The sequence below is a fragment of the Apus apus genome, chromosome 14 (assembly GCF_020740795.1).
Source record: "Apus apus isolate bApuApu2 chromosome 14, bApuApu2.pri.cur, whole genome shotgun sequence".
NCBI lineage: Eukaryota > Metazoa > Chordata > Aves > Apodiformes > Apodidae > Apus > Apus apus.
The window spans coordinates 14839259-14867194 of NC_067295.1; the positions used below are offsets into that span (position 1 = coordinate 14839259).

Genomic DNA, 27936 nt, shown 5'->3' on the forward strand with positions numbered 1-27936 from the left:
AAGCAACAAAAACTGAGTGAGCAAAAGCAAACCAGGAGGAAAATGGAGTTACCAAAAGCAAAATGGGGACCTGGCAGGTCCCTGCTGCCCCCCGTGCTGTGACAGATCCGTGCCACACGGTGCCACCAACGGCTGCTGCAGCAGCCACAGTTAATTGACTACAAACTGCTTAAGGCTTGGTCAGACGGAAACATTATGAAAGCAGGGAGAGCTGGGGAAAAATTATTGCTTCAGAGAAAGATCTGGCGCTGGAGATGGAGAAAAAGCTTTTTAAGGGGTGTGAAAACAAAGGCCAGTGGTGGGAGCCAGGCCTGAGCACCCCCGCTGTTGTGCTGCACACGGAGAGGGTTGTGCTTCCCCAACATCCTTCAGTGAAGCCTTGGTGATGGGACAGCAGAGGGAGGCAGGACAGCAGAGGGAGGCAGGACAGCACCCAGGTGGTGGGGGTGAGACCCAGAGGGAGCTGTGGAGCAGCCCCAAGAAACCACAGGAGCATCCCCCCTGGAAACCCTGGGGATCCCCAGGGAAACCCCCAAGGAACCTCCCAAGGAAATGCCAGGGAAACTGGGTCAGGAGCTGGCAGAGCTGCTCTACACTCACCTTCCATGGAGCTGGAGAGCACCCAGGTCTCCCTGAGCCCAGCTGAGCCAGCAGCCACCCTCAGGTTCTCACCTCCTGAAAAAAAGTTGGAAAATCACCTCTGGTAACCAGGAGAGGGCACAAGCCAGACATAGTTTCCAGCGACCCACGGCTCTAGGACGGGGAGGTGGCTTCTGGTGCTGCAGCAGCACACCCTGGGGTAAGGCAGACAACTGCATCATTTCCAGAGGAGCTGGTGGTGGCTCCTCAGAAGCAGCTGACCCCGAGAGCAGCACACTCCAGCCTGGGACCCCACACCACGTTACCACATCCAGGGGGGAGTTAATACTTACCTTCAGGCATCCAGAACAACCCTGAAACACAAAGAAGGAAGAAACTGGTGGCTCCTGCTGAGCTCCCCAGTGCCACAACCTGCCTGAGGGGCTGGATCCCTGGCAGCACCAGCAGCTGGGAGAGGTGCAGTGGCCACTGTTGTCTCCCACCATCCTGCATTGCCCCGAGGCTGCCTAAACACACACACACAGAGCCTGGTCTTTTGGGAACTGCTGTGAAATGTGTCCCTGAACAACTTCTGGGCTTTTCACATACCCACAGTCCCCACATCAACTAAACAACCTCAGGGTGCACCTTTCAATATCCCCACCACGGAGGCACAACGGGACCTCGACAGTGAACCAAAGCACAGAAAGAGAAGAAACTTCAAGGTGGGGTTACCTGGGGAGAAGACACTGCAGAACTGAAAAGGAAAACAGGCAGATTGGCTTGGTTGGAAATGCCTTGGTAGGATTTATTAGAAAATACCCCTTGGCTGTTGACAGTCACCACAATCTATAGCAGAAACCTGGCTGGGTCACACTGGAACAGTTTTCCCCTACAACAGAAGGTGAACACTCAGGAACAGTCGAGCATGGCTCACACACCTATGGGCATTAAAACCTGGGCTGGCTGCAGAGCCCACCACACTGCCCAGGTGTCACATGTGTGCTCTGACACTTACCTTGCTTTTGGAAAACAACAAATAAATATTTGGAGAAAAAACAGTAAGTTGGCAGCCTTGGAGGAACTGGATTCCACCTCTCCATGATTCCAGGAGGGGAAAGCTCTGGGTGAGCTGCAGCTTGCAGGGAGAGCAGGGGAAAGAGAATTGGAGTCACTTGGACTCAGATGTCCAGCTGGAGCTGTACAAAAGCTTGTGGCCACCCTGCTCCATCATCAGCCCCGTGGGGAGAGGAGGCAGGTTTGGTGCTGCAGGTCTCCAGTCAACAGTGGGCACAGAAGGAGCAGAGCACCTGGACACAGATCCAGAGGAAGCCTTCTGATGTTCCAGATCAAAACCTTACTTCACAAGGGCTCAGGGCTTTGTTAGGAGTTGTTCCCCCCAGTGAAACCCAACTTAAAGAAGCCCCTGAGGGATAAGAGAGGGGGGCAGTGAGAGAACCAGAGCCCTGGGCTTTGCTGTCCAGCCACCTGCAGCAGCCCAACACCTTCAGCAGCCAGACACATTCAGACTTTGAAGCACTAAGGCTCCTCTCCTCAGCCAGCCTCTCCTCCTGCTCAGTCATTTCTTTCTCTGGGGACTCAATCCAGAATAACAATGCCTCACTCCACTTCCCAAGCGGATTAAGAGAATCTGAACAAGGCACTGGTATTCCAGAAGAAATCATCCGTGCTCTCTGCTGAAGACAAAATAAATAACTCTTTAAAATTCATCCCAAATCTTGGCCAAAAGCAAGTTCCCCACGTGGAAAAGCTCCATGCTGAGACCTCCTGCCACAGCCAGCAAGGACAAGAGGGCAACTGCAGAGGTGCTGCTGGCTGGGCTGCTGCACAGCCCCTTCCCAACACTGTAAAGCAACGTTAAAATGAGGAAAAAATAGGAAGGAGCCTTCTTCTCAACTGGCATCAGGAAAAATGAAGGTCATTTACCACCAACCAACACATCAAAGCGCAGCGGGTCTACGCCACAAATTCCTTTCACATTTGAAACGCCTCCTAAACATGCCCCTCATCAAAAATTAACTCGGTGGTTTCATGATTTATCAAAGAAACATTGAGAAAAGCCAGCTCCAAAACAAAGGGTTGAGGAAAACTTGGTGTTCCAAACTATTATTCTTCGAAACAATGAGCGAACGGCACGGGACCGCGTTTGAAGACGTGCTGGGGCAAAAAACCAAAAACCAGTAATGAAAAAACAAACCCATTTGAAGTTGACATCAGTGTATTGTGAATTAACTTCAGCAGCTTTTCTACATCTAAGATAGCATGAAATGTTCTGCCATACAGTGGAACAGTTTAATATACAATCGATTACAGAGCGTAGCAACGAGTCGGAGATAATACGCGTTTTTATCTATATACAGATAGAGCTTAATATTTCACAGATACAGCTTTTTTTCTCTCTCTTTTTTTTTCCATTTCAGTTTGCTCAAGGAAAGCAGAGGCAGAATTATTTAGGGAGGAGCTGCTGTGAGGGAGCCCCAGTTCCCAGCCCAGCCCCTGTTCCCAGCCCAGCCCCGGCAGCGCCGGCTTCTCCCGGCAAGAGGGGAGAGGGAACAGGGGCTTGGCTGGGGTGGGGGGAAGAGAAAGAAACCAGAAACATCATGAAGAAATAACTTCCAGCTAACCTGGAGACCTTAAAATGTTTTAATTCACCTTTTTTTTTTTGCCCTTTTTGTGTTTTGAACAGGAAACTGTTGTCAATTCGTATCTCAATGAAGAATTCAATCCTGTTTCGCTTGTGTTCTCCACACCTTCTGATCCACGTGTGCTTGTGCAAGGCCAGGAGGGGCTGGAGCCTGGGGGGGCTGTGGAGGCAGCTTTTAAAGCAGGACGGGGGAGGGCAGAGGCTGCAGCTCCTGGGCAAACCAAAGCCACCCCTGATCTGAGGCTCCCCCTTGGGAAACAAGTTTCTCGCTGCTGTTCTGCAAGCAGTGCCCGCAGGTCCCGAGGCGCAGGCAGGGCAGGGGAGTCACCAGAAGGTTGGGGGGACACACAGTCCCAGCCTACCACAGCTCCAATGAGCAACCTGCTCACCCCGGCACCCAAAACCGAACCAAGAGGCCGGGAGGGAAGACGTAGTTACAAAGGCACCCGGGGGAGGCTGCCCTGGAGCAAAACCCCCCCAACACCTCCCCATCCCAGGGGTCTGACATGGCTGGCAAGGCAGGGTCCAGCTCCAGGGGCACATCCAGCTCCTTCCCAACTTCCATCATCTACATTTCTTCTCCATCTCAATGCTGCACGACTAAAAGACCCTGGGGAATCCAGCCCCTCTGCCAGCAAAGACAAAGGTTTTTATGCTGAATGACAAACCCTTTTTCACAGCAAGAAAGAGCTTTGCTGAGCAAGGCAACACAGAAACTCATCACACCAGCCCTGGGGGAGTGAGGTGACTTTCCTGAGAGCACAAGGGGGAGCCTGTCTTATCTCTTCCGGGGAATTCACTGAGTGGCCAAGGTCCTTGTCATCTTTGGATACTGCTCCAGCCTCTTGGCTAACAGGAGACACATTGAGCAGAAAAAAATATGCCCAAATATTCAGCCCAAACTTGAAACTGTTTTGTCTCTCAGCAGATGTTTGGAGTTGTTAAGGCTCTTGGCTTTAAAGAGTTTATTACTTTGGAAGTTTAAAGCTGTCCTTGCAGTGGGGTATAACAAGTCTCAGAATTGATACACATGGATGTATCTCAAGATGGTGTCTGAAAATGAGAAGAAATTAAGTTGTGGAGAGGGTAACTCTGGCAGCTGGGGACTCCTGAACTACTGGATGGTGCTGGTGGGATTGTGCTGGTACCTGCACAGAGGCCACAATCCAGTCCAGGCAGAGAAGCAGAGCAGCCCCCTGCTCCTTTGCAGCAGCTCTAGGGGCAGCAGCAAGATGGAGATCTACAGCTGCTATTAGAAAACAATCACAAACCAAGCTCTGGTGCCACTCGAATAAAAGCAAAGTTTCAAAGACACCAAAGAGGCATTTTTTTCCCTCTGGGCAGACCTGCAGATGTACCAAACTCTGCATTTTTCCTGCCCTGAGCCTAGATCTTTCATCAATGAATCGATACAAACCGTCTTTCAATTGCAAATGAATATTGAGCCAATGCATTAAGATAGAAACAAGTGAAGACACGAGTGACTTAGGGAGAAAAGAAGGCAAAACTTGAGAAAGTCACTTTGCTTTGACTCATCCAAAGGAGGGTTGAGGATCAATGCTCAAATCAGGGACATGTGAGCAGTGGGCACCCACTGGGATGCTCAGCTCTGACTTTGCTGCTTATCACCAGATGACAAATTGGTTGGAGCAGCACCAGTTAAGAGCCAAAACTTCAACTTTCAGTAAGTGTTCCCAGCCACGACCTTCTGCAGCTCTTCAGATTCAGCCAACGCTGCAACTTCTGCAGCTTAAAATCCACATTGTTGCAGCTGAGCCAGAGAAGAGGGAGAGAACAGAAACAACCACGTAAAGGCTGAGACGCAGAAAAGCCAACCCAGCAGCTTCAGGGCCTTTCCAGAGGTTGTAACACACAACAACATTTCCTCAACACCAATTGCCAACATGGAGACCCAGCTGCTCAAACCAGTGTGGAACCCACTGCATGGGGAGCAGCGTGTGTGGAAACACTGGCACCTGCCTCCTGCTCCTGGGAGGTGAGCAAATGCTTAAGTACCAGGGAAAAAAACCAAAAAGCTTTAAATATCTTGTAGCAATCTATTTTCTTCATAAATAATCACCCTTCTCCAAAAGCCAGTGTTGACTCTTGAAGGTAAGGAGCAAAAATGTGTCGTGCAGCCCAGGCACTGATCTGGGCTGAAGACAGAAGTTTCACTCACCTGATAAAGACTTGAAAAAGGTTTTATGCAGAAAACTTGCATGAGTTTTCTACCAGAGCTTTTTGGAGTGTCTAGAAAGCACTTCAAAACTCCTCCCCACAGCACCACTTGAACTGAGCTGTTAAGACAACATCTATTTCACCCCCATTTTATTTCCTACTTGAACCTCTTCACAGCCTGATGCTAATTTCAAATGAGCTCTAATGAGACCAAGACAATGAGCTGCCAGTGTCCAACTTTCACTGCCAAAACTCCATCTCATCACTCTGGACAGAGTTCAGAAGGTGGGGTAAAGCAGATCTTTATAAAATAAGCCCATTTTAAGGCTCCCTGATCCCACCACAGAAAACATCCTGCTGGGAAGCCTCTGCTCCACACCCAAAAAAACTTCCCCTACAGCAGCCAAAGGCCTCACACCTGGAAATTAGAGACCAGCCTTCAACCCAACACTCAGTTTGTGCTCACCTCCTCCTTTTCTCACCATTTCTAAAGCTGGAAGCTGATGCTACCACACAGAGCATCTCCCACACCAAACCTGGTCTGTGTTCCACACGGCTCCTGCTGCATTTCCCAGGTCCTGCCACCGCCCCCGTTTCCTTTGCATTTTGGGTTTATTTTGGCACAAAAACCAGCCCACAGGTTCACAGCCCTTGGCTGAAAATCATGAGACCATCAGAGAACTCAAATGACAACCTGGACAACTAGAACATCTTAAGGAATTCGTGTGTGATGGTTACAATTTCCAACCTTTTTGCAGGAGTCTGCAGAATCCTGCTGCTGCTGGCAGGGCAGGATCTTCTCAGCAACAGCAAGAAGTGATTTGGGCTTTTCTCCTTCAATGTTGTCCCTCTGGAAACCCAAACAAGGACTGACACAGCCCTGTGCAGAGAACTCAAAAGGAAAAACACTGCAAGAAATTACTTTGCTGCCCAAACTGATGCTCACTACAGTGGCAGCCAAGTCTCAGGATCACTCCAAGACTCCACCTGGGTTTTTGCAGCTGCCTGGGCAGCAAGATGGAAGCACCACAGCACCAGGGTACCCTGGCATCTCTACCTCCACTGGTGCTCTTGCCACATGAAAATCAATCTGTATCTAGAGCCAAACCACCCCTGCAACCTCTTCAGCAATTGGAAAAGTCACATCAAGAAATAATTACTGCTTTTTGAGCAGGTTAGTGACATTTAAGTAAAACAAGACTGAAAGGAAAGCTGCTCCAGTGAATCCCAATCACTGGGGTTTGTGTCTTACCCTCTTCTGCTTTTGCACACTTGCTAAAACTCAGGGTAATCCAAGTTTTGGGTGTGATGAAAACGAGACCACAGCAGGGAAGAAGGGAGCAAACAGACAGAATCTTTAAATATGGTCAAAAAAACCAACCCAACTGCAAGCTGCACAGTGAAATGGTGGCATTGTATCCACCCTCAGGCACTCTCAGCCTCTTGTGATGTTGCAAAATAAAGCCATGGAGTTAGTCATTGCTCCCTTGCAACATTTTATTTTTGTCCAGTATTCAGGATGCAAGTTTTAGAAACAGGTCAGCGTGAACACTTTTAAAATGCTAGATACCCTAAAAACCACTTTCATCAAGAACAAGCTCTTTAACTAAAAGCTGGAATGGGTACAGTGTTTGGTTTATAGCTCCTTTTGCTCTGAGTGCCTCTTATCTGTGTTTTAGCCCTGAAGTAAGAGTATCCAAAGGCCTTTTTAGCCCAAATCCAAATACTTCTTTGCTTGCAAAGCCCTTGGGGAGTTCATCCTCACCCCTCCTCATCTTATCATCCTAAAAATCCTCCTGTGCTTTGTTCCAGGACACAGCAGGAGGCACAGTCAGGCAGTGGCACCATCCCCACCCTACTCACACCACTTGTGTTACCTCCAGCAACGGGAAACAGCCCCAAATCCTGGGAAATAACAGGGAAATAAATCTGTTCTTCTCGAAATCATAAATGCCAGAAGTAATCAAAGGGAATGCCATTTGCTTGGTTTTGAATGAGAAATCTGTCTCACAGAAGTAGCTGGGAGAGAAAAAAGCATTTTTATGTGTTAGTAGATTAAGACAACTCTGCAGAAAATATTCAGCACATTCTTCATCAGGCTGCAGAGCAGCTCCCACAAGTCAACTGTGGCAGAAGTTTACATGGGGCTGGGAAATACTCAGCTCCCATCCCCTCCCTCCTATGGATAATTTTTCAATTAAACCCATTAAAACACCCTAACAGCAGGAAGCCCAACATGGACTATTCCTGCAGAACACACTTCCAGGTACCTGGTCAACTCCTCACCTTCTACACCGTGCTGGAATTGTGCTGGGACCACAAGGACAAAAGATACTGTGGAGAAATGAACTTGGCTCATGGCCTCCTGCAGGCACACACGTGTCAGGGCTGCAGAGGAACACAGACCCACCCAATGCCTCTAAAAATGCCTCCAGAGGAATTTTGGTGAGTATTTGGGATATCTTTTCAAAGATGTAAAAGGAAGGTGTGAAGGTTCAGCTCCCACTGGGATACAGCAGCACACAGGAACCTCCTCGTGCCTGGGAAGATCCCACTATCCCACCACACCCTGAGAGAGGAGATGGAAAACCTGGAGAACAGCCCTGCAGGCCCAGCTGCTGTCCTGGGGGCAATGGGCACACAGAGGGACCACCACTCACTCAGCTTTTCACTACTCTCTGCCCAGCTGCAGAGGTAAGGCAGAATAATGTCCTAGCAGCTCCCTGAGCAGACAACAGCCCTTGATTCCAGAGCTCTCAGTCACTTTATTTCCTTAGTGCCAAAAAAAGCCAAAAAGAAGCAGCCCTGGCATTTATTTATTTTTTTTTTTGGTATTCTAATGTTACCAGAAAAGCAACAATGTTCCCCCAGGACCACACCACAACAGCACAGGAGTGTTACTGACTTTCCAGGCTGGAGGATGAAGCTTTTATGTTCTGCAGTGCGTGGCTGGAACGCTGAGAAGGAAGGAGCTGGGGGTCCAGGATCCTGCTCCAGCCCCTTGCCCCTTCAGGTGTGATCCCAGGGTGCAAACCTCTCCCTGGCAACAGGGCTCCTGCTGGTGGAGCTTTGGCTACTGTGCAGTGTCTCACATCAGGAAGAAGCCAAACTGCCACTGCCCAGAGCTGATCAGTGAGAGAGAAATGCTGGGGAGAGTCCTCCAAGAGACTGGAGGGGGAGAAGTGAAAGGAAGAAAGGTTTGAAGGACTCTGAGACACTAGAGGGACACTAGAAGGCATGTAAACAATTCAGGACTGGGGAAACTCCTCATCTGTAAGCAAAGAAATACTGACACACTCAACTGAAACCACAACCCTAAAAATGGTTTCAAGAATACATTCTTCAGATGCAAGAGGTATTTGCAGATTTATACTACCTGAAAGTTGGAAGTGCAACCCACTCTAGGGAGGGGAGGAAGGGGCTAGTTCTAATCTACAGAGGAGGAAGGAAAAACTGCTGTACAACTGTGCCCAGATAAAAACCTGCTATGGTTGCTCATCAGGAACAGCCCCCAACCAGGCTACAGCATCGGGGACAGAAGGGAATGGGGATGAGTATCCCTGGGTTTTCTTGTGTGCTGGCAGATTGAGCAAGATTAATTATCAAATGCAATTTAGACATGCAAAAACCATAGCTCTTGAGAGGACAGAGATTCAGAAATCTCACAGATTTGTGTTTGTAAGAGCTTCAAGGGCTCCGTGCTGATCGTGGAGGGTAGATGGGTCTCAAATAGGAACTGGACAAGGTAGATGTTTATTACTCAAAGATGCCACAGAGAATAAAAAGAAATAGCAATATATTGTGACTTTAGTTCAGATGGAGAGAAAGAATGAACCCCCCACCAAAAGGCAGACAGCACAACATGGCATTTCACCAGCTCCCCCCTGGTTAATGAACTTATTTGGGGGCATCAAAATGCTTTTGTTTTATTTGGTGTCTCAAGGAGTCAGCTGAACTGGAATGGTTGAATGACTAATAGTCAAAGTGGGGCATCCAATGCAAGTGAAGGAGGTGATGGAAGCATGCAGGGGGCAAACTGGTACAGCCTAAGGCCCCCATCCTGCAGTTCCCTCTGTGCAAGCAGGTTCCTGTGCTCCTGCAGGTCTCAGGTCCCTGGGACCTGCACAGAGTCATCTGTAGGACTGGGAAATTATTGTGCTTCTCAGCTGACTAGAAAGGACTCTCTTGCCTATTCCTGCTTCCAGTGGCACACAGGGGAGTGTGCTGTTCTGTTCCCTGCTGCAAAAGCACAGTGTGGGGGGAGGGACAATCCTGAAAAATCTTGTGCAGCACCATTGATTCAGTACAGAGGGAAGCTGGGATCCTCAATGGCATTTGGTGGCTTCAGAAGTGTCACCAGCTTGGAAACAAATATTGCCAAGGTAACATCCTCACAGTGGCTGGTAGTTCAATGAGGCTGAAACACCATCTCATCACTCTTATTAAACCAATTAACAATTCATCTCTCCTGATCCCATCCGCACAGACACACAAAAACCTCCAAAACAAAAGAAAAACAAAACAAAAAAAACAGGCATAAAATAAATAAATAAATAAAGGTATTCCCAAAACATTTATTTAACTTTTCTCTGTCTCTCAGATCAGACCAGCTTAGAGAACCCCAACTTCCCCTACCTTCAGGAATCAGCTAGCATCCAGAGTAACATCAAACTGCTTCAGACTGGTGAGACCTGAATTTGTAACACTCTGGTGGTCACTCATCTGCTTCTGGAAACCTGTCCTGAGAGCTTGGTGGTCTCCAAATCCTTCCATTCCCACATATCAATAACTCATTGGCCATATGGAAAAGAAGTGTATCCAAAGCACACAATGGCACGTTAAAGTTGAAGAAAGCCTTGGTAAAAAGGAGAATAAAAACTACAGCAGTTGTTCAACCTACTCTAACTAAACGTTGAGCCACTGCAGATCTCCTCCTCCAGCCCAAAACAAAGTCAACTTGTGTCACCCCCAAGACATTCTTTCGTGGTATGTTACTGGCACTTGATGTCAGTCTCATGATAGATACATGCACGTTTTGTCTCTGTGTTTACATACAAAAGGTCTTATAACAGTAAAACATTGTTCAGAGATATAAAAAAACCCAAGGAGTTGCATTAGCCAAAAAAAGTGTTTTGTGAGAAACAACAATAAAAATGATATAACCACAGCTTTTCTTTTCTTTAAAATTAGATAAATACCCAAAGCTATGATTTCACTTGGGGCCTCTGTACCTTGACAGGGAGTCCAATGGAGTATATCTGAAGGCACTTAATATCCTCTACTCAGCTGTAAGATGGTTGCACGGGGAGCTGGGGAGCTTGGGATGTGATTTGGGGCATGGAGGAGAAAGATGGATGAAAACAAGCCCTGAAGAGCTGTGATCCACACAGCACCAGGTGCTGAAATGAAAACAAACATACAGCCCAGGTGTCCAGAAGGTCTCTCTTGAAAAAAAAAACAACAAACAACAACTGTCCATTGCAAATGTCTGTGTGTTTCTGTGGACAGAGCACTTCATGCAACTCTGACAGTGCATCATAAGCTCTTAGAGACATTGAGCTTTGTCAGTTCATTGACCTCCTCAGTTCCTGCCTCCTCACTGCCAGTCTTCTCCGAGGCTTTGCTCCTCTTCTGTGCTTTGACTGCGCCTTTCTTGGACTTCTTGGTGGAACGAAGGGTGCCCTTGGGTTCTGAGCTATCTGTGCCATGGGCTGCCTGATCAGAATTCTGTACAGAAGGCACCAGGTTGGCAATCTCATCCGTCGGAGACCGCCCAATGCTGCCATCCACTTGAACCCGAATGTCTGGGGATATAGACAACTGGTGATGGGGCACGATCCCCTTGTTCGTGCATTTTGGGTAAAGGTAGGTCTTCATCTGACCTTTCCCCTTCACGTTGACTGTCCCCCTGTAGTCAAAGTTGTACCCCATCCTGCTCAGGACACGGTAGCTCTCCTCACTCACCTGTATCCGACACTCCACGCCGGTGGTGTCCATCCTGCTAGCAATGTTCACAGTGTCCCCCCAGATGTCATACAACAACTTGGTGGTGCCAATGACCCCGGCAGTGAGGGGGCCGTGGTTAAAGCCAATCCTAAGCTTAAAGTTAAACCACAGCATGTTCTTGTTGAAGTCATCCATCACTCGCATCATTTCTTTGGCAAATTCAAAAAGGGTCTGCAGGTGGCCGTGGGGATGGTTGTCGTCCTGGCACTGTGAGGTGTTCAGTCCTGAAGCTGCCATGTAGGTCGCCCCAATGGTTTTTATCTTCTCAATGCTGCTGTAATGAGGTTTGCTCAGCAGCTCATCAAAATCCCCAATTAATTCGTTCAGGACTCGGTAACACTCCTTGCCTCCCTCATAGTTCTCCTCATAGAAGTCACTGAAGTTGACAATACTTGCAAAGATGACTCCGCTGCTGTCATGGTTTTTGGAATAGCTCTGGGAAACCTTCAGCTGCTCAGCCACGTGGTATGGGATAATATTCCTCAGCAACCAGTCAGCTTGATCCCTCATGCTCTGGATTTTGGCGCGATGAAGATGAGCCTCCACGTCCCCGTGGTACTGGAGACGGTAACTGACCTCAAACTCTCGATTCACAAACCAGACCAGGAGGAGCAGAAGGAAGGAAACCAAAATCAGCTCCTCACCGATCAGGTCTGCTGGCCTCTTCGTGTCACTTGGCACCGAGCTGTTGCATGGACTCTTTCTGGAGCTGGAGGCAGAAGAAAGGGAAGAACAGAAAAAGCACATTTAAAAACACAGAGTTAGAGAGCACTGCTGCTCCTGCTCCGGCGTTAGAAACCCCCTGCTAGAAAAAGAAGCACATGTTACACACTGAATAACTCTGCCTGCTGTTAAGCACACTAAAGAATTAATGTAATTCTTAAGCTCACTGAGGGGTTGTTCAGCCTGGAGAAGAGAAGGCTCCAGGGAGACCTCAGAGCACCTGCCAGTGCCTGAAGGGGCTCCAGGAAAGCTGGGGAGGGGCTTGAGACAAGGGCAGGGAGGGAGAGGATGAGGCGGAAGGGATGAAAACTGGCAGAGGGGAGATTGAGGTTGGACATGAGGAGGAAATTCTTGGCTGTGAGGGTGGTGAGAGCCTGGCCCAGGTTGCCCAGGGAAGCTGTGGCTGCCCCATCCCTGGCAGTGTTGAAGGGCAGGTTGGATGGGGCTTGGAGCAACCTGGGCTGGTGGGAGGTGTCCCTGCCCATGCAGGGGGGTTGGAACTGGATGATCTTTAAGGTCTCTTCCAACCCAAACCAGTCTGGGATTCTCTATCATGAGGTTCAGCAACACAGAAGCTGCCCAGCCTCTACAGCAGTCCTATTTTAACTTCTTCAAGGAGAGACTTCAAGGAAACAGTTGTCATTATATGTAAATACGTAACTAAAAGCACTAAATGGAAATATGCACGTAAAAATGCTTAATAATGTCTGTGTGCTTAGATGTGCACCAGGTGCACACACACCTGTCTGCATGGAGGGTGGGAGTGGGGAAGTTTGGGGGAGTTCTTTTTTTTTGGGTATTATCTCAATATTCAGAAACATCTGCTCTTTTCTCCCACAGCCTTTCCCCTGTCTCCTCCTCAAGGAGCAGGAACCCTGGCAGTGTGACATGTGCAAGCTTTGGAAGAAGACAACCCTACTAATGGAGAACTGCATGGACGTGGAGAACAGGGAGCTCTGGGTTGACAGCTTCTGTATGTTACAACCACTGAAGCTTTTTATGGTGGAGACAGAAAGTTTCTCAAAGTGCCAAGATTAAAAAAAGATATAAAATTCATGTCTCACATCGATTGAGAACAGTATTTCAGATCCTTTCCACTGTTTGTCAAGTGCTTGTGCAGAGGATGAAGGATGATGGAGGATGGATGCTTCCAGTGCCAAATCACCCTAACAAGGAGACATCTGTGGTCTACAATCTCAGCTTTCTGGAGAGATGCTAAGACACCAGTTCCAGATGAGAAGACACCAGCTATGCAAGCTTAGAGACTAAGTCTAGATCCAGACAGGTTGGCAGGCAGTCATTTCTGGAGTCACTTGACTGCAGTTTTTTCTATAAAGTTATGCCAAAGCTCAAGATTTGCTGTGAACAGACACATGCTAAAGTTCTTCAAGTTAAGAGATGGTTTGAGAAGGGAAAGCATCACATCAACCTTCCACCTTGCAAACCAGACAGGGAACCCGTGTCTCAAGGTCTGTGTTTCTCTGAGGAAGGTGTGTTAGCAAAGGAGATGAGAACCCAAAGCACAGCTGAACAACAGCTCAGGAAGAGAAGACTAAATTTGCTTCTGCAACAGGTGAAAACATCTCTAAGTTCAACTTATTTCTTTACAGCCATGCGGGACATGCTTCCACTTCTGAAATGGAAGCAGTTATTTTAGCAATTGAGCTGGATTACAGACCCAGTTTCTTTTTCTGAACGTTTATCCTCAAGTATCTGATGGACAGAAAAGTGTGATGAAGTAAAAAAACAGCAGGGCTGTGAAACAACCCAAAAGAACAGGTCCCTGCCATCAGGTTCCTGTAGCTGCTGGTGTGTTGCTAAGACTCCTTTCTTGCTCCCTTACAACTACTTCTCTTCTGTTAGGAACCTGTTCACTTTCTCCCTAGAAAGACAAGTCAGGGACAAAGGCTAAATTGTTAATGACCAGCATGGTGACAATTCCTGAACTATGATCCTTGACACCTATTCTGCAGGTGGCAAAACATCCTCCTGGTTTGATGGGCCCATAAAACAAAATGAGGGGTGGATAAGCAAGAGAAGACATGTTAGAGAATAACTGAGGGTGGAGAAGGTAAGGAGGTAAGGAGCACAAGGCAGGTTCTTTTCAGAATGGTTCTGTATTTTCTGTGTCTTGTGGGAAGGGATCTCCAGAGGATCTGAGCAATGACCTGTAGACATTAGGAGGAAAAATTTTCACTGTGAGGGTGGTGAGACACTGGAACAGGTTGCCCAGGGAAGCTGTGGCTGCCCCATCCCTGGCAGTGTTGAAGGGCAGGTTGGATGGGGCTTGGAGCAGCCTGGGCTGGTGGGAGGTGTCCCTGCCCATGCAGGGGTTGGATCTAGATGATCTTTAAGGTCTCTTCCAACCCAAAACCAGTCTGGGATTCTATGATATGTTACTCCTTTGAGTACAAGCTTGATATCAGAGCAGATTTTCTGGATCAAACATCTCTGCCACAGGGATTTAAGTAATTAAAGTCCTTTTACTTCGTTTAATGTACAAAATACTCCTCAAAGCTCTTTTAACTCCTCTTGAATGAATGAGACAAGCACCACAAACTTTATGTTACAAGAAGTGACTTGTGTTGAACACAAGATTTAACTTTTTAGAAGAAGCTGCTGCCTCCCATGCACCCCTCCTGAAGCATCTGCCAGATCTCAATCATCTCCTGGAGCACCAACCTGACCTTGTTTCCCAGGTGGGGTATTCAACCTCAGAGACCTGCGTGTGAGATGAGTGACTCACTTGTGAGCTGACCTGATTTCATGTCACTGAGGTCATGTGTTAGTACCTCAAAGAAGGTGCAAGATCTTTTCCCGAGCAGGATTTTTGATCATGGTGCAACTGCTACCAACATTAACACCCAAAGCCAGGATGCCAGCCTGAAGGAGGCAGCAATTCCATCTCACTCCTTGGGAAATCCCATTTCTGGATGGCACAGCCACCAGGTTACAGGACTATAAACCATCTCACACAGTCAGTTAGCAAACATGACCTGAGGCCACCTTTTAGAATGAAAAGAATTAAAAAAGAACACGCCACCCTATACACCTATAGCAGAAAGGATCACCCACCCACATCTTGTTCAAGTGTTTTTATGAGGTACTGCAGCAGAAAATTCATCTTACAAGTCATTCACATTGAAATCTTCAGCAGACAGTGTTCCTTTAACTCCAGCTGGTGAACTGCTTCCTGGCACAGATGCCCAACTATTAACTTGGCATCTTCATCCAAGTGTTGAATATGGAACATGCAAGAGCTCCAGAGACAGGATCTCCTTTGGCTTGATCACAAATCATAAAGATAATGGCCTTCCACTTAGAAAGATTTTTGGAAAGCCATTTTGCTTCTGAGCCAGCAACCTAGGTTTGAATTTGGATATCCTGCTGTATTTACATAGGATGCTTACCTGCTAAACCTTTAAAAAGAATGGAATGGGGGATCAGTGTGGAAAAGGGAAATCAAACTACTGCTTTTGATGAGGAACATCCAGTGGATGAACGTAAACCTCCCAACCACCAAGAGATTTTAGTCTTCCACCTCAAGTGGCCTGTCACTGCCCAACCCCAGCAGTCCCAAACTGGAAAAGAACAAACCCTGCCTGCTCTGAGCTAAGGAAGGAATGAAAATGAGACCTATTTCCTGCTTAAAAGACAAAGTTTATGGTTGTATCTCTTTTGGGCTGAAGAACTGGTCTGTCTGGAATACAAGGCAAATTCCATATTTTGATTTACTGGGCACAGTCCAGAGATTAACTCTGTGCTGAGACTTCATTCCCATTACTTTTATCTCTCTTCCCATACAACATTAATAATTATCTCATTCTTGATCAAGAGAAGGGAATAACCTCATTAAAGGCAGGCAAAACAAGTCAATTTGGCCCTGTTAGAACAGAAGAAAAGCTTTTTGTGCTGACTGGGGTGAGCAAGGAACCTTATTTATTTCAGTGAGAAAGGGACAGCAAAAAGTTTGATGGAATAAGGGAATTTCAACTTGTTATTAGTCCATCACCAGGAAAAAGGGGAAATTCTGTTTGCACAGAACTCTAGAAATGTGGTGATACAATAATGAACATTGAAAGAGCCCTGAAAAGAGAACCCAAACCCTGTTGCAAATTAATGGTAGAAACCAAATAGGATTAACTGGCTTTTAAGTCCCAGCACATAGAAAGATTGTGTCAGTTGCTAAGTTTGGGCAGCTTCAGATCAGTGGAGGTGGGACTCTGAACAAAGATCATGCTGGACTGATACAATTCCTGCATGAAAACACAGACAGTGACTGACCAACCTGCCAAAACCACAGCCAGCAAGCCAAAAGGGCAGCTCTAGAAAGAGAAACTCAGCCACAACATTGTTTGTTCCCCATTTTTGAGGGACTATTTGTCAATATTTTTTTCCCCCAACTGAAGATGTGACAGACAAAATACTAATCTAGCCCTTCTCAGGATACAAAGTTTTAAAATTCAATTTTAAAATGTTCAGTGAGTCAGATATTTTGGTCACTGCCTTATTTGATATTCAAAACAGAATCATGGAATGGTTTGGGTTGGAAGGGACCTTAGGGATCATCTAGATCCAACCCCCTGCACGGGCAGGGACACCTCCCACCAGCCCAGGCTGCTCCAAGCCCCATCCAACCTGCCCTTCAACACTGCCAGGGATGGGGCAGCCACAGCTTCCCTGGGCAACCTGGGCCAGGCTCTCACCACCCTCACAGCCAAGAATTTCCTCCTAATGTCCAAGAGAGGATTTCCAAGGTAGGCAGAGAGCTCTCCAGGCCTTTTGCAGTAACATCCTCTGTGTGCTTTGGTGCCCTACTCAGTCTTACCTCCAATAGTCCTGAGTTAGATTCTGGAAGAAAAATATTTGCATGCAAACAATATTTGAGAGCTGATTTTTTGGCATATTTCTAGTAACTGATGATGGAGAACCAGTCGCTGAACAGAAGTTGGGGTTGTCAATTATTTAAGGCCAAATGAATTATTTATTAGTGATTAGCAGCTGGTCAGGAGCCTGGGAAGCTGTTGTCAACATTGGGCAAGACATTTGTACTTCTGAGCAGCACAAAAGATTCAGTGATTTCACAAAGTAATAATTAAGCACTGAAGCCCCAAATTCAGGCATTGCTTTCAATCATCACCTTGCTTTCATAACTTTAATGTGGCATTTTGATCCAAGTTCCCTTCAGTGTTTTACCTCACAAAACCAAAAACCAATCAATCCACCTCTGTTCTTTCAGCTTTACCTTTCCATTCTGGCTTTTGTGAAATGGAATTAGTTATAAAATGAAGTTATCTTTCCTGAATCAAGCCAGATAAGCAGGAAAACTTATGTAAAAAGAAATAAAACACTGCAGTAAGTGCTTCTGGGTGAATAAATATGTAACATGAAAGCACAGTGAACTTCCCCCTGTGCCCCAGCATCCCTGTAGATGATATTTTTTAAAAGTAATTTTGTTTTGCTACATACTCCCAGTAAAAGCATCCTCCTCCTCCTGAGTACACACTTCAGATGAATTACTGAGTCACAGATTTGCAGGGTCATTAGTTCAATCAAGTACAACATCACTCCAGTATTTTCTCCTAATTTGCAATTAGCAAACACACATTTTCCTAACCCAAACAAACAGGAAGAGCACTTTCAAAATGACATTGCAAATAAACCCATGAAAATTCAGCACTGAAATAATTAGAGTGAATCTTTAATGGGCTGATATATAAGGGGCCTTTAACAACCCAGGAAAAGGTGTTTTTTTTGCTTAAACCTCTTTTTTTCAAGTCATTTGTTCTCAGTGACATGACTTGCTGCTCTGCTGGAGCAAACTCAGAGTGGCACCCTGACTGGCACCACCAACCTGCCTCTCTCCTGGCAAAGGGAAGAATTCCACAAGGAATTCTCACCTGCCCAGCTGTGGATGGCATCCAACACACTTTTGAATGGTGCACATCAGCCAAGGGAATGAAATTACTAATAGCTCATGATGTAGAGATAAAGCTTTAAGAACTGCTACTACTAGAAAAACAGATGCTATTTTATATAGAGCCTCCATAGTTTTATTTCCTGGAAATCACATTTAAAAGAAGAGAGCAGCATTACACAACTTTGCCTGCAGGATCAGCTCTCTGATGATTTTTGGCCATATCCAAGTTCTCTGTAAAGGAAATTAAACACACAAGGAGCTTAAACACAACTTGCTGAATGAACTTTTTGGATTCCCAAGTGTATTACCCTGCATGCAAAGCTTTGCTACATCAAATGGACTGAAAAAACTTCCCCTAAACATAAAGATAGTCATTTTAGAGAAAGCTTACCTGAAGTTCTGTGCCAACTCTGGATTAAAAGTTCCCACAGAGCTGAAATAAATAATAAAAAAAAAATGCACTGATATCAGAAGGAAAATTAAGAACAAATAAAATCCTGTCAGAATTTCAGTTAGCATGAAAAACTTTTTTATTCTGCAGATTGTAGGACCAGTAATTGTATCATGTGCTTGAGCAGCTTCAAACTTTTTGGAATACCACTTATCTGCACTTTTTTCTGGGAAGAAGCAACCACAGTCAAAGATGCAAACACCTCTGAAGAGTGACTGATGGAAATGCAGTCAGGATGATGCCTGGAACAAATAATTGTTGAACAATCCAATCTTACCTCAGAGACATGGAAAAGCAGTTTCAGAACACAACACCCCAATTGTGCCTTCATCTTATCTGCCCACACAAGACAAAGATTTTCCAAAGAAACAAAGAATGACCCCCAAACTCTCCTCCCCAAAAAACCCCAAATAAAGAGCCTATTTTTGAGATGAGTATTACAGAAAAACAGTAAGTAGTTGAAGCCCTTTTTGTGTTTTCTTGCATTATAATTTCTCTACTGCAATCATGGACTGGTATGGGTTGGAAGGGACCTTAAAGATCATCTAGATCCACCCCTTGCCATGGGCAGGGACACCTCCCACCAGCCCAGGTTGCTCCAAGCCCCATCCAACCTGTCCAGGGATGTGAACAGGTGCTAATGGGTGGCTTTTATTCTCCATGTCCTTAAAACAGACCATTGAAGGTACCTGAAGAGGGGATTAAAAGTTAAATAATCACACAAAACATGGATCTGCAAACTCTTTTTTGGTTTGTTTGGGGTTTTTTTCCCAGGGTTTTCACCATATGATTCAGCAGGGTAAAAGGAAGGGCTTTCAATAGGAACTAGAAATAGCACAAGAAGTCCTTGCAAAGTCCCCACTGTGGTAAGGGTGCCAAAGGCTGAGAGATTTCTCAAGGCACTGAGAAATGCAAGCTGCTTCTAAAGTGCTGACAAGAGAAGGGGATGGCTGGAAAGACTCCCTTGACTCTCCTGGGAAGGAAATAGAAGAATGCTGTACCATGTTGTGTCCTTTGGGAAAATTGCTTATGGGAGGAGAAACTGAAAAGCCTTAAGGTTATTCCAGAGAAATGGCATTAACTGGATTCCTCTGGTTACTGTCCTGCAGCATCCTCTGAAAAAGCAGGCAAGTGAGAAAGGAAACAGGGTATTAGAATCCTATTAAATCTAAGGACCTGCATTCCATGGTGGGAAACTCCTTGTGGAAGGAGACAGAAGAAAGACACATGGTTCACAAGGGCAAGAATAAATCCAGAGGGTTGTGGGGGAACAAGTGGGTTCTCTGGCATCACCAAATGCCTCAGAAATTCCTTAATAAAACAGATTTTTTAAACAAACAGTGAAAGGCAATTCTGTGGGTCTGATAAGTGTGAGTGTGCCCTAGAAACATCATACAATGGCAGATTGGAGGGACCTCAAGGAACATCTGGTCCAGCCTTTCTAGGAAGGAACATGGTTTAGATGTGATGACCCAACACCTTGTCAGGCTGAGTCTTAGCAGTGTCCAGGGTTGGGGAATCCACCACTTCCCTGGGAAGATTATTCTAATGTCTGACTGTTCACATAGTGCAAAATGTTCCTCTGGTGTCCAATTGGGATCTCCCCAGGAGTAACTTGCACCTATGACCCCTCATCTTTTTCATGCCACTCCTTGTAGAAAGACACTCTCCATCTTCTTGGAAGCCACCCTTTAATTACTGGAACAGTTGAGGACAGTGTCATTTCAACACAGAAAAGGCCCCTCAGATATTGTCCTGAAATCTTTAAAAATAATGCAGAATTCTTCCCAGATTCTTACATTTGAGATGCTGGAGAAAGCCTTGGCAGGTACTAAAATCCCACACAATTAGACCCTCACACTTCCCTGGTGGAGAAAACTAAATTTGTTAATCTAACCCATGGTCAAGGCTTGATGCTCACCTGGCTGGACAGAAGGAGACGTAGAACAGAAGGTAGAGCAGCACTGCTCCTACCACAGTTGCCAACAGAGATTTCATCCAGGAGCTAAGCTGGCAGAAGTTACAGTACTGCACAATGGAGATCAGCATGGCAGAGCACAAGAACATGGTGTACTGCAAGAGAGAGAGAGGGCAGTTAGGTTCCTCCTGCTCACCACAGCCCTCTGCACACCAATGCCAGCACCAAGAGTGTAGGATATGAAAGAGAAGGAGCTCATTTCATCTGCATTTTGTGCCCAATAATCCCTCACAGTGTCTCTATCAGCACTTGAAGATGGAAGGTTCTTCCCTTCAAAGAGCAAGGAAGCTTTTAGCACAGGTATCTTGTCACATTTTTCCCTGGATGGAGTTTTTTATCCCTATGTTACACCACTGTCCTTCCAGCAGCTTCCAATACCTTCAGCTTACCTTGGCAAAATGCTCAGTGCCTCTTCTTAGTGGAAAGAGGGAAAAAAAAAATAAACAGGTGAACATTCATGGTAACCTCCTGTCAATTGCTGGGGTTAGGCTGGTTTAAATTGAATGTCAACACTGAAAACGTGGCCTGCATTCACCCTCAGAAACATCACCCAACCTTTAAAACCACTTCTTAGAGGACAGGATCACACTGGTCAGCAGCAGGTGAACTCCTAAGAATTTATTTATTTGTAAGAATGTATTTAACACCACCATTTGTGCCAATTTGAAAGAAAAATTGTAGATCTTCTGTCCCAAATGCCCTATCCTTAAAAACCCTTTCCATTTTCTACATCTTTACGGGATTAAAAAAAAAGGGCAGGATGGATACATTGCCCAGAACACCTTTGTTTCCCTGAGACAATCTCACAGGAGTCAAAACTCTGGAGCTGATGTGCAAATGTTGGGTTTATCAAGAGTATTCATGACCATCCAAGTTAAACCAGAGATTCCACAACTGCATTGTGGAGTTCTGTTCTAGCTATATACTGAATTTTACAGTATCAAATGATCATCCTCTCCCTTTCTAGTTTTTAAATGCCCTTTCCAGCTCAAGTGCAGAGGCTGCAGACCAGCAATCCTGTGGCACAACAACCAAGCACGTGATTCAGAAGCAGACACAGTGTTTGGGGAAAAAAACACCTTACATCATTCACCATTTTTCAATCACAAGCACAGCTGGGTTTGATTTTTTTCTTAAATGACTCAAAAACGGATACAAGGAATTTCAGAAGTGTCTGTAAAAATAAATAACTTAAACTTACTTTTTTTCCCCCCATTTCAGGTCTCCTAAAGTGGCAGAGCACTGGTTCTCACTCCAAGTGATGCCCCAGCATGAAGCCAGCCTATAGAGGGTCAGGAAGTGCTGGGTTTTACTATGTATGCATGGCTTTGGAAAGTTTTTTTTTTTAATGATTATCATTTATTGCTGTTTTTGTTAATTTTTAATTCTTTTATATCCAGGGAAGGTTTAAAATGCTATGAATAAAAAAAACTTTGCAAAACCATGTCATAGTAAAAATATGACACTTACCTGACCCTCTATAGATGGACTCCATTCCCTAGAGCTCCATGATTGTTGAAAGATTGAGCACAAGACGAGTTGGGACATCTCTTGGAGAGTGAGCCAACAGCCCCACGACTCTGGAGGACCTGCAAGAGGAAAGAAAGCCAAGTTCATTCTCAGTTTGGTCAGAAATATCATCTTCCTGCTGCTGCCTGAAGCCCTCAGACCAACAACCTGGCCAGGAAATACTAGTAAAATATTCCACCATTATCTTTAAGTATTTGGAGAGATGATCAAGGATGGTGATGAATGGGATGATATCAAAATCAGTGGATAGATCTGAAGGTTTTCAGCTCCCTTCAGTGTGAGGAAATCATTCCTACAATTACTTTACTAGTTTTCATGAGAGAGGAAGATCACTAAACTGAAAAAAAGTACTTCAGCTTAAAACCAGTGAAGTTTACGAAAGGAAAATGCTGCAGCATGATTTTAAACATGGGATGTGAAAGAGTATCAAATACAGCATTGGGTGACTGGGATAACCATGGAATCTATGTTTAAATTGGGAAGGAACAAAACACACCTGGTCCACATGTCCCCATGGAACAAACACTTCCCAACACCCAGTAATAAACTGGGATAAGAAGGATGAGGATCTGGTTGTTATCTACACCCAAGGGCCCTGAAATAGCAAGAGGTTTGTGAAACAGAATTCCCTGATGATCCTGGAAAGGAAGGACCATGCACTGATCTACTGAAAAGAAACCTGCAGGGAAACAAACTTTCATCTCCAGTTCCAGTCCATTTTACTCACAAACAGTTGATAAACATTGATTTTATGCTACAGTTGGCCTTCAAACAAAGGTATTCTGCCCTCTCCTCAATATTTAACCCCTTGTTCCCAACTTTCTGAATGTTTTTATTGAAGGAGACACCAAATCCCCTGTGGACCCTTTCTGTGGCTGGGCTAAAGATGCCAATTTCTTTCTAAGAGCTATTGAATTTTTTTAACCATTCCTGCAGCCCCTGCAGGGTGACCATTTCTGTGTACTCAGAGCTCTCTCCTTTGAGCTTCTGCAGCCAAAAGAGAAACTTTTGTTTTCTCTGCAAAGAAAAGAAACTCTGCAAAGAAAAGACATCCACTGCTAGGACTGTTCTCACTGTTGAGATTCACTGATGGGGATGTAAAGTTGTGAAGTATACACAACACCTCCAGTGACCAATTCTACATCAAAACCAGGATGAAATGAAAAGCCTGAGATCCACTACTGTATTTATCTAGAAAAAAACACCTGCAGAAGTGTTTGGTCTTTAAAATAAAAAGAAGCAGGTAGGCAGGCATTTATAGGTATCCCTTTCCTCTTTTGTATGAGATTTCAAACAAGCCAGTGTCTGTGTTTACATAACAAACTAGGCATTTCATCATACACAAAAGTCTCATCCTTCTAAGAGATCTGTATCAACCAGATGTAAAGCAGGAGGGAGGTGAAGAGAGACAGCAGGCAAGCAACAAGCTTTGTTAGCTCCAAAACTGCAAATTATGGAAGGGAGTTCGACAACTTACATGTATATTTGTTTCAAAATCAGAGGTGAAGTGTGAAAAAACTGCAAAAGCTGGGAGAGTAACCAGGATTGCACCAAAAAAATGTCGAGGCAGCCAGCCAGACGTCACCTCCAGGAGACGCTTGGTGCAAGTCATCACCTCCTCCAGAAAGAATGTCATTCTGGAACAAAGGAAACCACAGAGCAAAGCATTAATTTCAGTGCCTCACTTCTTGTCTGCTTGACCTGTAATAATGTAACTACAAACTGTTCATTTAGGCCGTATGAGCAATCAGAACACATTTCATGCCTTAGAACTTGGTGATAATCTCAGGAAATAATCCATCTTTGCTGGAAGATGGTTGGTTGATGGCTCTGACAAGGTGGGATGGTGGGCTTTGAGGAAACAAACCGAACCCCAAAGGTCACTCACTTGGAAGGTAAGATGAGGAAAGGCTTATCTCCCTTCAGAAATATTTGGCCTTAAAACAGGTAGGGAGAGAGGAAGCTCGAAGTTAAAAGACAAGGTTAAAAGTTAAAAGACCAGGAAGCTTTAATTTCAAAACCAGGTTGGATGGGGCTTGGAGCAACCTGGGCTGGTGGGAGGTGTCCCTGCCCATGCAGGGGGTTGGAACTAGATGGTCTTGAAGGTTCCTTCCAACCCAAACTATTCTATGATAAAAAAAAAAAATCACTGCAAGTAACACTGGGGGTGTTAGGGAAGTGGGGGTGTTAGGGAAGTGGGGCTGTAAACTCTGGGGAGAGATGGGTTATCCACAGGCCGTGCCAACCCCCCCTGTCTTGCACTGCACCACAATGCAAACCAGTTCTGCCAGTGCCAGCCACCCTGCCAGCAGTTCCCAGTCTGTAACCAGCCTCTGTTCCCTCTCCTTAAGGAAGGGGAAGGAGGGCGTGGGCTGGCGCTGGCCCGTCGGGAGCAGCAGGCCCAGCTGGCAGCTCCTCCGCTCGCCTGCCGGCATCTGCAACCCAGTTGGCTCCGCACGAGGCGGGAAAGGAGGCAGGGATGGCTGCTGCCTCACGGCCCAAACCTGCAACGTGCTGAGGGAGCCAACTGGAAGAGCTCTGGAGAGCAGATGAACAGAGAGACTCCTTCAGTGAGAGCATTACGGGAGAGAGTTGGGGTGTTCAGCTGAACTAACAGAGAAGGCTCCAGGGAGACCTGAGAGCACCTTCCAGTGCCTGAAGGGGCTCCAGGAAAGCTGGGGAGGGGCTTGGGACAAGGGCAGGGAGGGAGAGGACAAGGGGGAAGGGATGAAAACTGGAAGAGGGAGATTGAGGTTGGACATGAGGAGGAAATTCTTGGCTGTGAGGGTGGTGAGAGCCTGGCCCAGGTTGCCCAGGGAAGCTGTGGCTGCCCCATCCCTGGCAGTGTTGAAGGGCAGGTTGGATGGGGCTTGGAGCAACCTGGGCTGGTGGGAGGTGTCCCTGCCCATGCAGGGGGTTGGATCTAGATGATCTTTAAGTCCCTTCCAATCCAAACCAATCTGATTCTCTGATAGGTAGGTAAAGGTAAAAGGCTGCTTAACAGTCCAGGACACTGCACAGAAAACTGTTACTCATCTATGGAAAAAAATTCTTGGGATAACTCACCTCCTCAAGCCCAAAACCACTCTAGAATTGTGGCTGCTTTTCCAGTTTCTAATTATTTTTACGAAGATGTAGAAAGGTGATATTGTACACTTAGCTGGGTTCCAAGCCATTTTGTTGTGGATTTATGGTAAGTTTTTATGTGAATTTGACACTTATTCCGCTCCTTGAAATATGTATTGTTTATGAATGATATTTTAAATTCTCTGGTCTAGACTTATGTGAATTTTGTGGCCTTGAGTATTTTTTTGAACCTTCAAAAGCTCTCCTGTAATTTAGTATGTTAAAATCTGGAAATTATACTTAAATGCATAGAAAAAGAGCCACCTGGAGTAACAGGATGGAAGACTCTGTAATACTTCAGGACACCACGAGAGGGTGCTCCCCGATTTGTCAGCTCCCAGTTTAAGGGACTCCCATTTACACCAAGAATTAGATCTATATCCCATCATAGAAGTGCCAAAGAAGCACAGAAATTAAAAAACTGTATTAAAAAAAAGGTCTAGAGAGGAAAAATTTGGTTTTCTGAAGCATTATATATGGTCCTGTCACATCAAGAACAGGACTACCCACATCTTCAGTAGGAGCCCAGTCACCCAGAACTAAGTACTTCAGAAAATGCCACCCGAGTTCATGCCTCTGAAAATAAAGCTTAGTTCTCCCAAAGCCCATGAATCAGGATTAATGTTTCTAAGGCTGAACTATGAGGAAAGAAACTGAACCAGGCTCCACAGCAGAGCATCCCTGGGCCAAATTCCATCCCTGGAGCTGGGTGGGGAGGCAGGAGAAGGCCACCTCTCCAATGTCCAACCAGGGACACCCCTGCCCATGCTCACCTCATGCAGGCTGGCACAGAAACCAGCTCTGCAGCAGCCACCCAGTGCAGCTCATGCCTCTCCCCCCAACCCACACAACAGGCACTCCATGGTGCAGAAAGCTTTTCCTTGGCCAAGCCTCCATGCCAGGACAAATCCACGTGAGAACTATAGCAACAAATCTATCAGTGAACTTGGTCGGTTAATCCTGCCATGAGGACACTTCTTTATTTAGGCAGCTGTGTGTTTCCAAAAAAGCCACCACAAATTCCAGGGCAATGTCACATTTCTCATCCTTATGTTTACCTTCTTCCATTGATTTTGATTTTTTATTTCAGCCTCGTATTTATTGCAAGGCTCTGCACTCTGGAATTAAAAGGACTGAAATCCCATCCTTCACCAAACAGTGAAAGCCTGTGAATAAAGCCCAACCCTCCCATGGCAGGAAGGAGTGCATTAAATCCAGGGAGCAGTGAGAGCTGCAGACAGATTTAATGGCTATGGGGCAGTATCAGTAAATAATGCAGTGTCAGTGGGGAGCTCAACTGGGCTGAAATGCTAAAGCCTCCAGGATGTTTACACAAGCTGGAGTACAAATTAGAAACTTTGACATCAATGATTCATGGGAAATGGAGAACGTTACCATCATTTCTGTATTTACTGGCAGTTGAAAAATCAATTCCCATCGTTCAAATCAAAAGCTTTTGGCACAGCAACAATTGGGGGGGGATATTAAATACCGAAGTCGCAGATGTTAGAAATAAATAAAGGCAAATTGAATGCATTGTCTTCCCTTGTATCAATAATCTCCACCAGTCATGTTGTGAGCAGAACTGGTTCATTAAGGTCTAGATGTAGCAAACAATTTCTGTTCCTGGTCATTCAAAATCTAAGATGTAAGGGTTGGCCACAGGGTCTCAGCCGTGGACAGACCATGGGTGTCACTTCTGCAACTCAAAGGTAAAGTACCAGGGAAAGGCAGTTCTGCTTAGTCAAACAGCAGTTCCCATTCTCCTTGTTTTGTTTGATTGTACTTGTTTGATCCATGAAGTATCTTTTTGCCCTCTAAAAAGGTACTTCTGAATTCATGAAGCAACTTATGAAGTGCCTCCACCTCTCACTCTTTTCAATACCCACTAGCCTGCCTTCATCTCTTCCCTCAGAAGTCTGAACTGAAGGATGCCATCAAAAACAACACATTCTTTTAAACCAAACTTATTTCACAGAATCATCTAGGTTCTAAGATAATCAAGTCCAGCCTTTAACCCTACTCTGCCATGTTCACCCCTGCAAGTACCACCACATCTATATAACTTTTAAACACACCCAGAGGTGGTGTTTCAACCACCTCTCTGGGCAGCCTGTTCCAATACCTGACAACCTTATCAGAGAAAAAATGTTCGTAGTGTCCAGCCTAAACCTCCCCTTGGTGGAGCTTTAGGCCATTCCCTCTTTTCCTATCACTATTTACTTGTGAGAAGAGACCAGCACCTGCCTCTCTAGAATGTCCTTTAAGGCAGCTGTAGAAAGCAATAAAGCTCTCCCCTCAGCCTTTCTTTAGGCAAGATTTCCTCAAGAACAAGATGTCAAAGTTACTAAAAATCCTGCATTTACAGCTCAAAAGGTGGGCAGATGTCTTCTACCTGCAGAAGCACTCCTAAGGATCCCAAGGGAAATCTCACACACTGCTTATGCTCAGTGACACTTCCCAAGGTATTTTTATAAGAGGGCAGAACTGTAGGACCTCTAACCCTTCCACTGAACTGATGCAAGTTCAAGCAGCCACATTTCAAGTGGGCAGAAGGACATTCTTTGCACTACATTTACAGAACAGGAGGTGACACTTTCCACATGCTCACAAATGAAGCATCATGATTTGCATGCAGCTTTCTACAATTAATTTTCGAGTGGCACTTAAGGTAACAGTGGGATCCTCATCTATAGATGCTCCAATAATTTATTAACAGACACTTCAGAGGAATCAAAACATCCTTCTCCCTAATCAGCCTTGCTCCATGAGGACTTCTG

General features: G+C 45.7%; 1 protein-coding gene across 6 annotated transcripts in view; it reads right to left on the reverse strand.

Moving 5' to 3' along the window:
- The window catches only part of ADCY9 (adenylate cyclase 9), a 97635-nt gene that overhangs the window by 9501 nt on the left and 60198 nt on the right, over window positions 1–27936 (reverse strand). For 2 of the 6 annotated variants that reach the window (XR_007890855.1, XR_007890854.1), the window contains exons 7-11: window positions 23508–23667; window positions 20444–20595; window positions 18463–18504; window positions 10058–12137; window positions 601–675 (exon numbers count right to left, since the gene is read on the reverse strand). Coding sequence is in view for 2 of the 6 variants with exons in the window: in XM_051631883.1 (XP_051487843.1) it covers window positions 10958–12137; window positions 18463–18504; window positions 20444–20595; window positions 23508–23667 (1534 nt within the window). In the remaining 4 variants the exon portion in view is untranslated. Of the gene's footprint in view, window positions 1–600; window positions 676–2800; window positions 8591–9976; window positions 12138–18462; window positions 18505–20443; window positions 20596–23507; window positions 23668–27936 lie in introns of those variants that run through there. The other 4 variants (XM_051631883.1, XM_051631882.1, XR_007890856.1 and 1 more) reach the window with 3 other exon arrangements.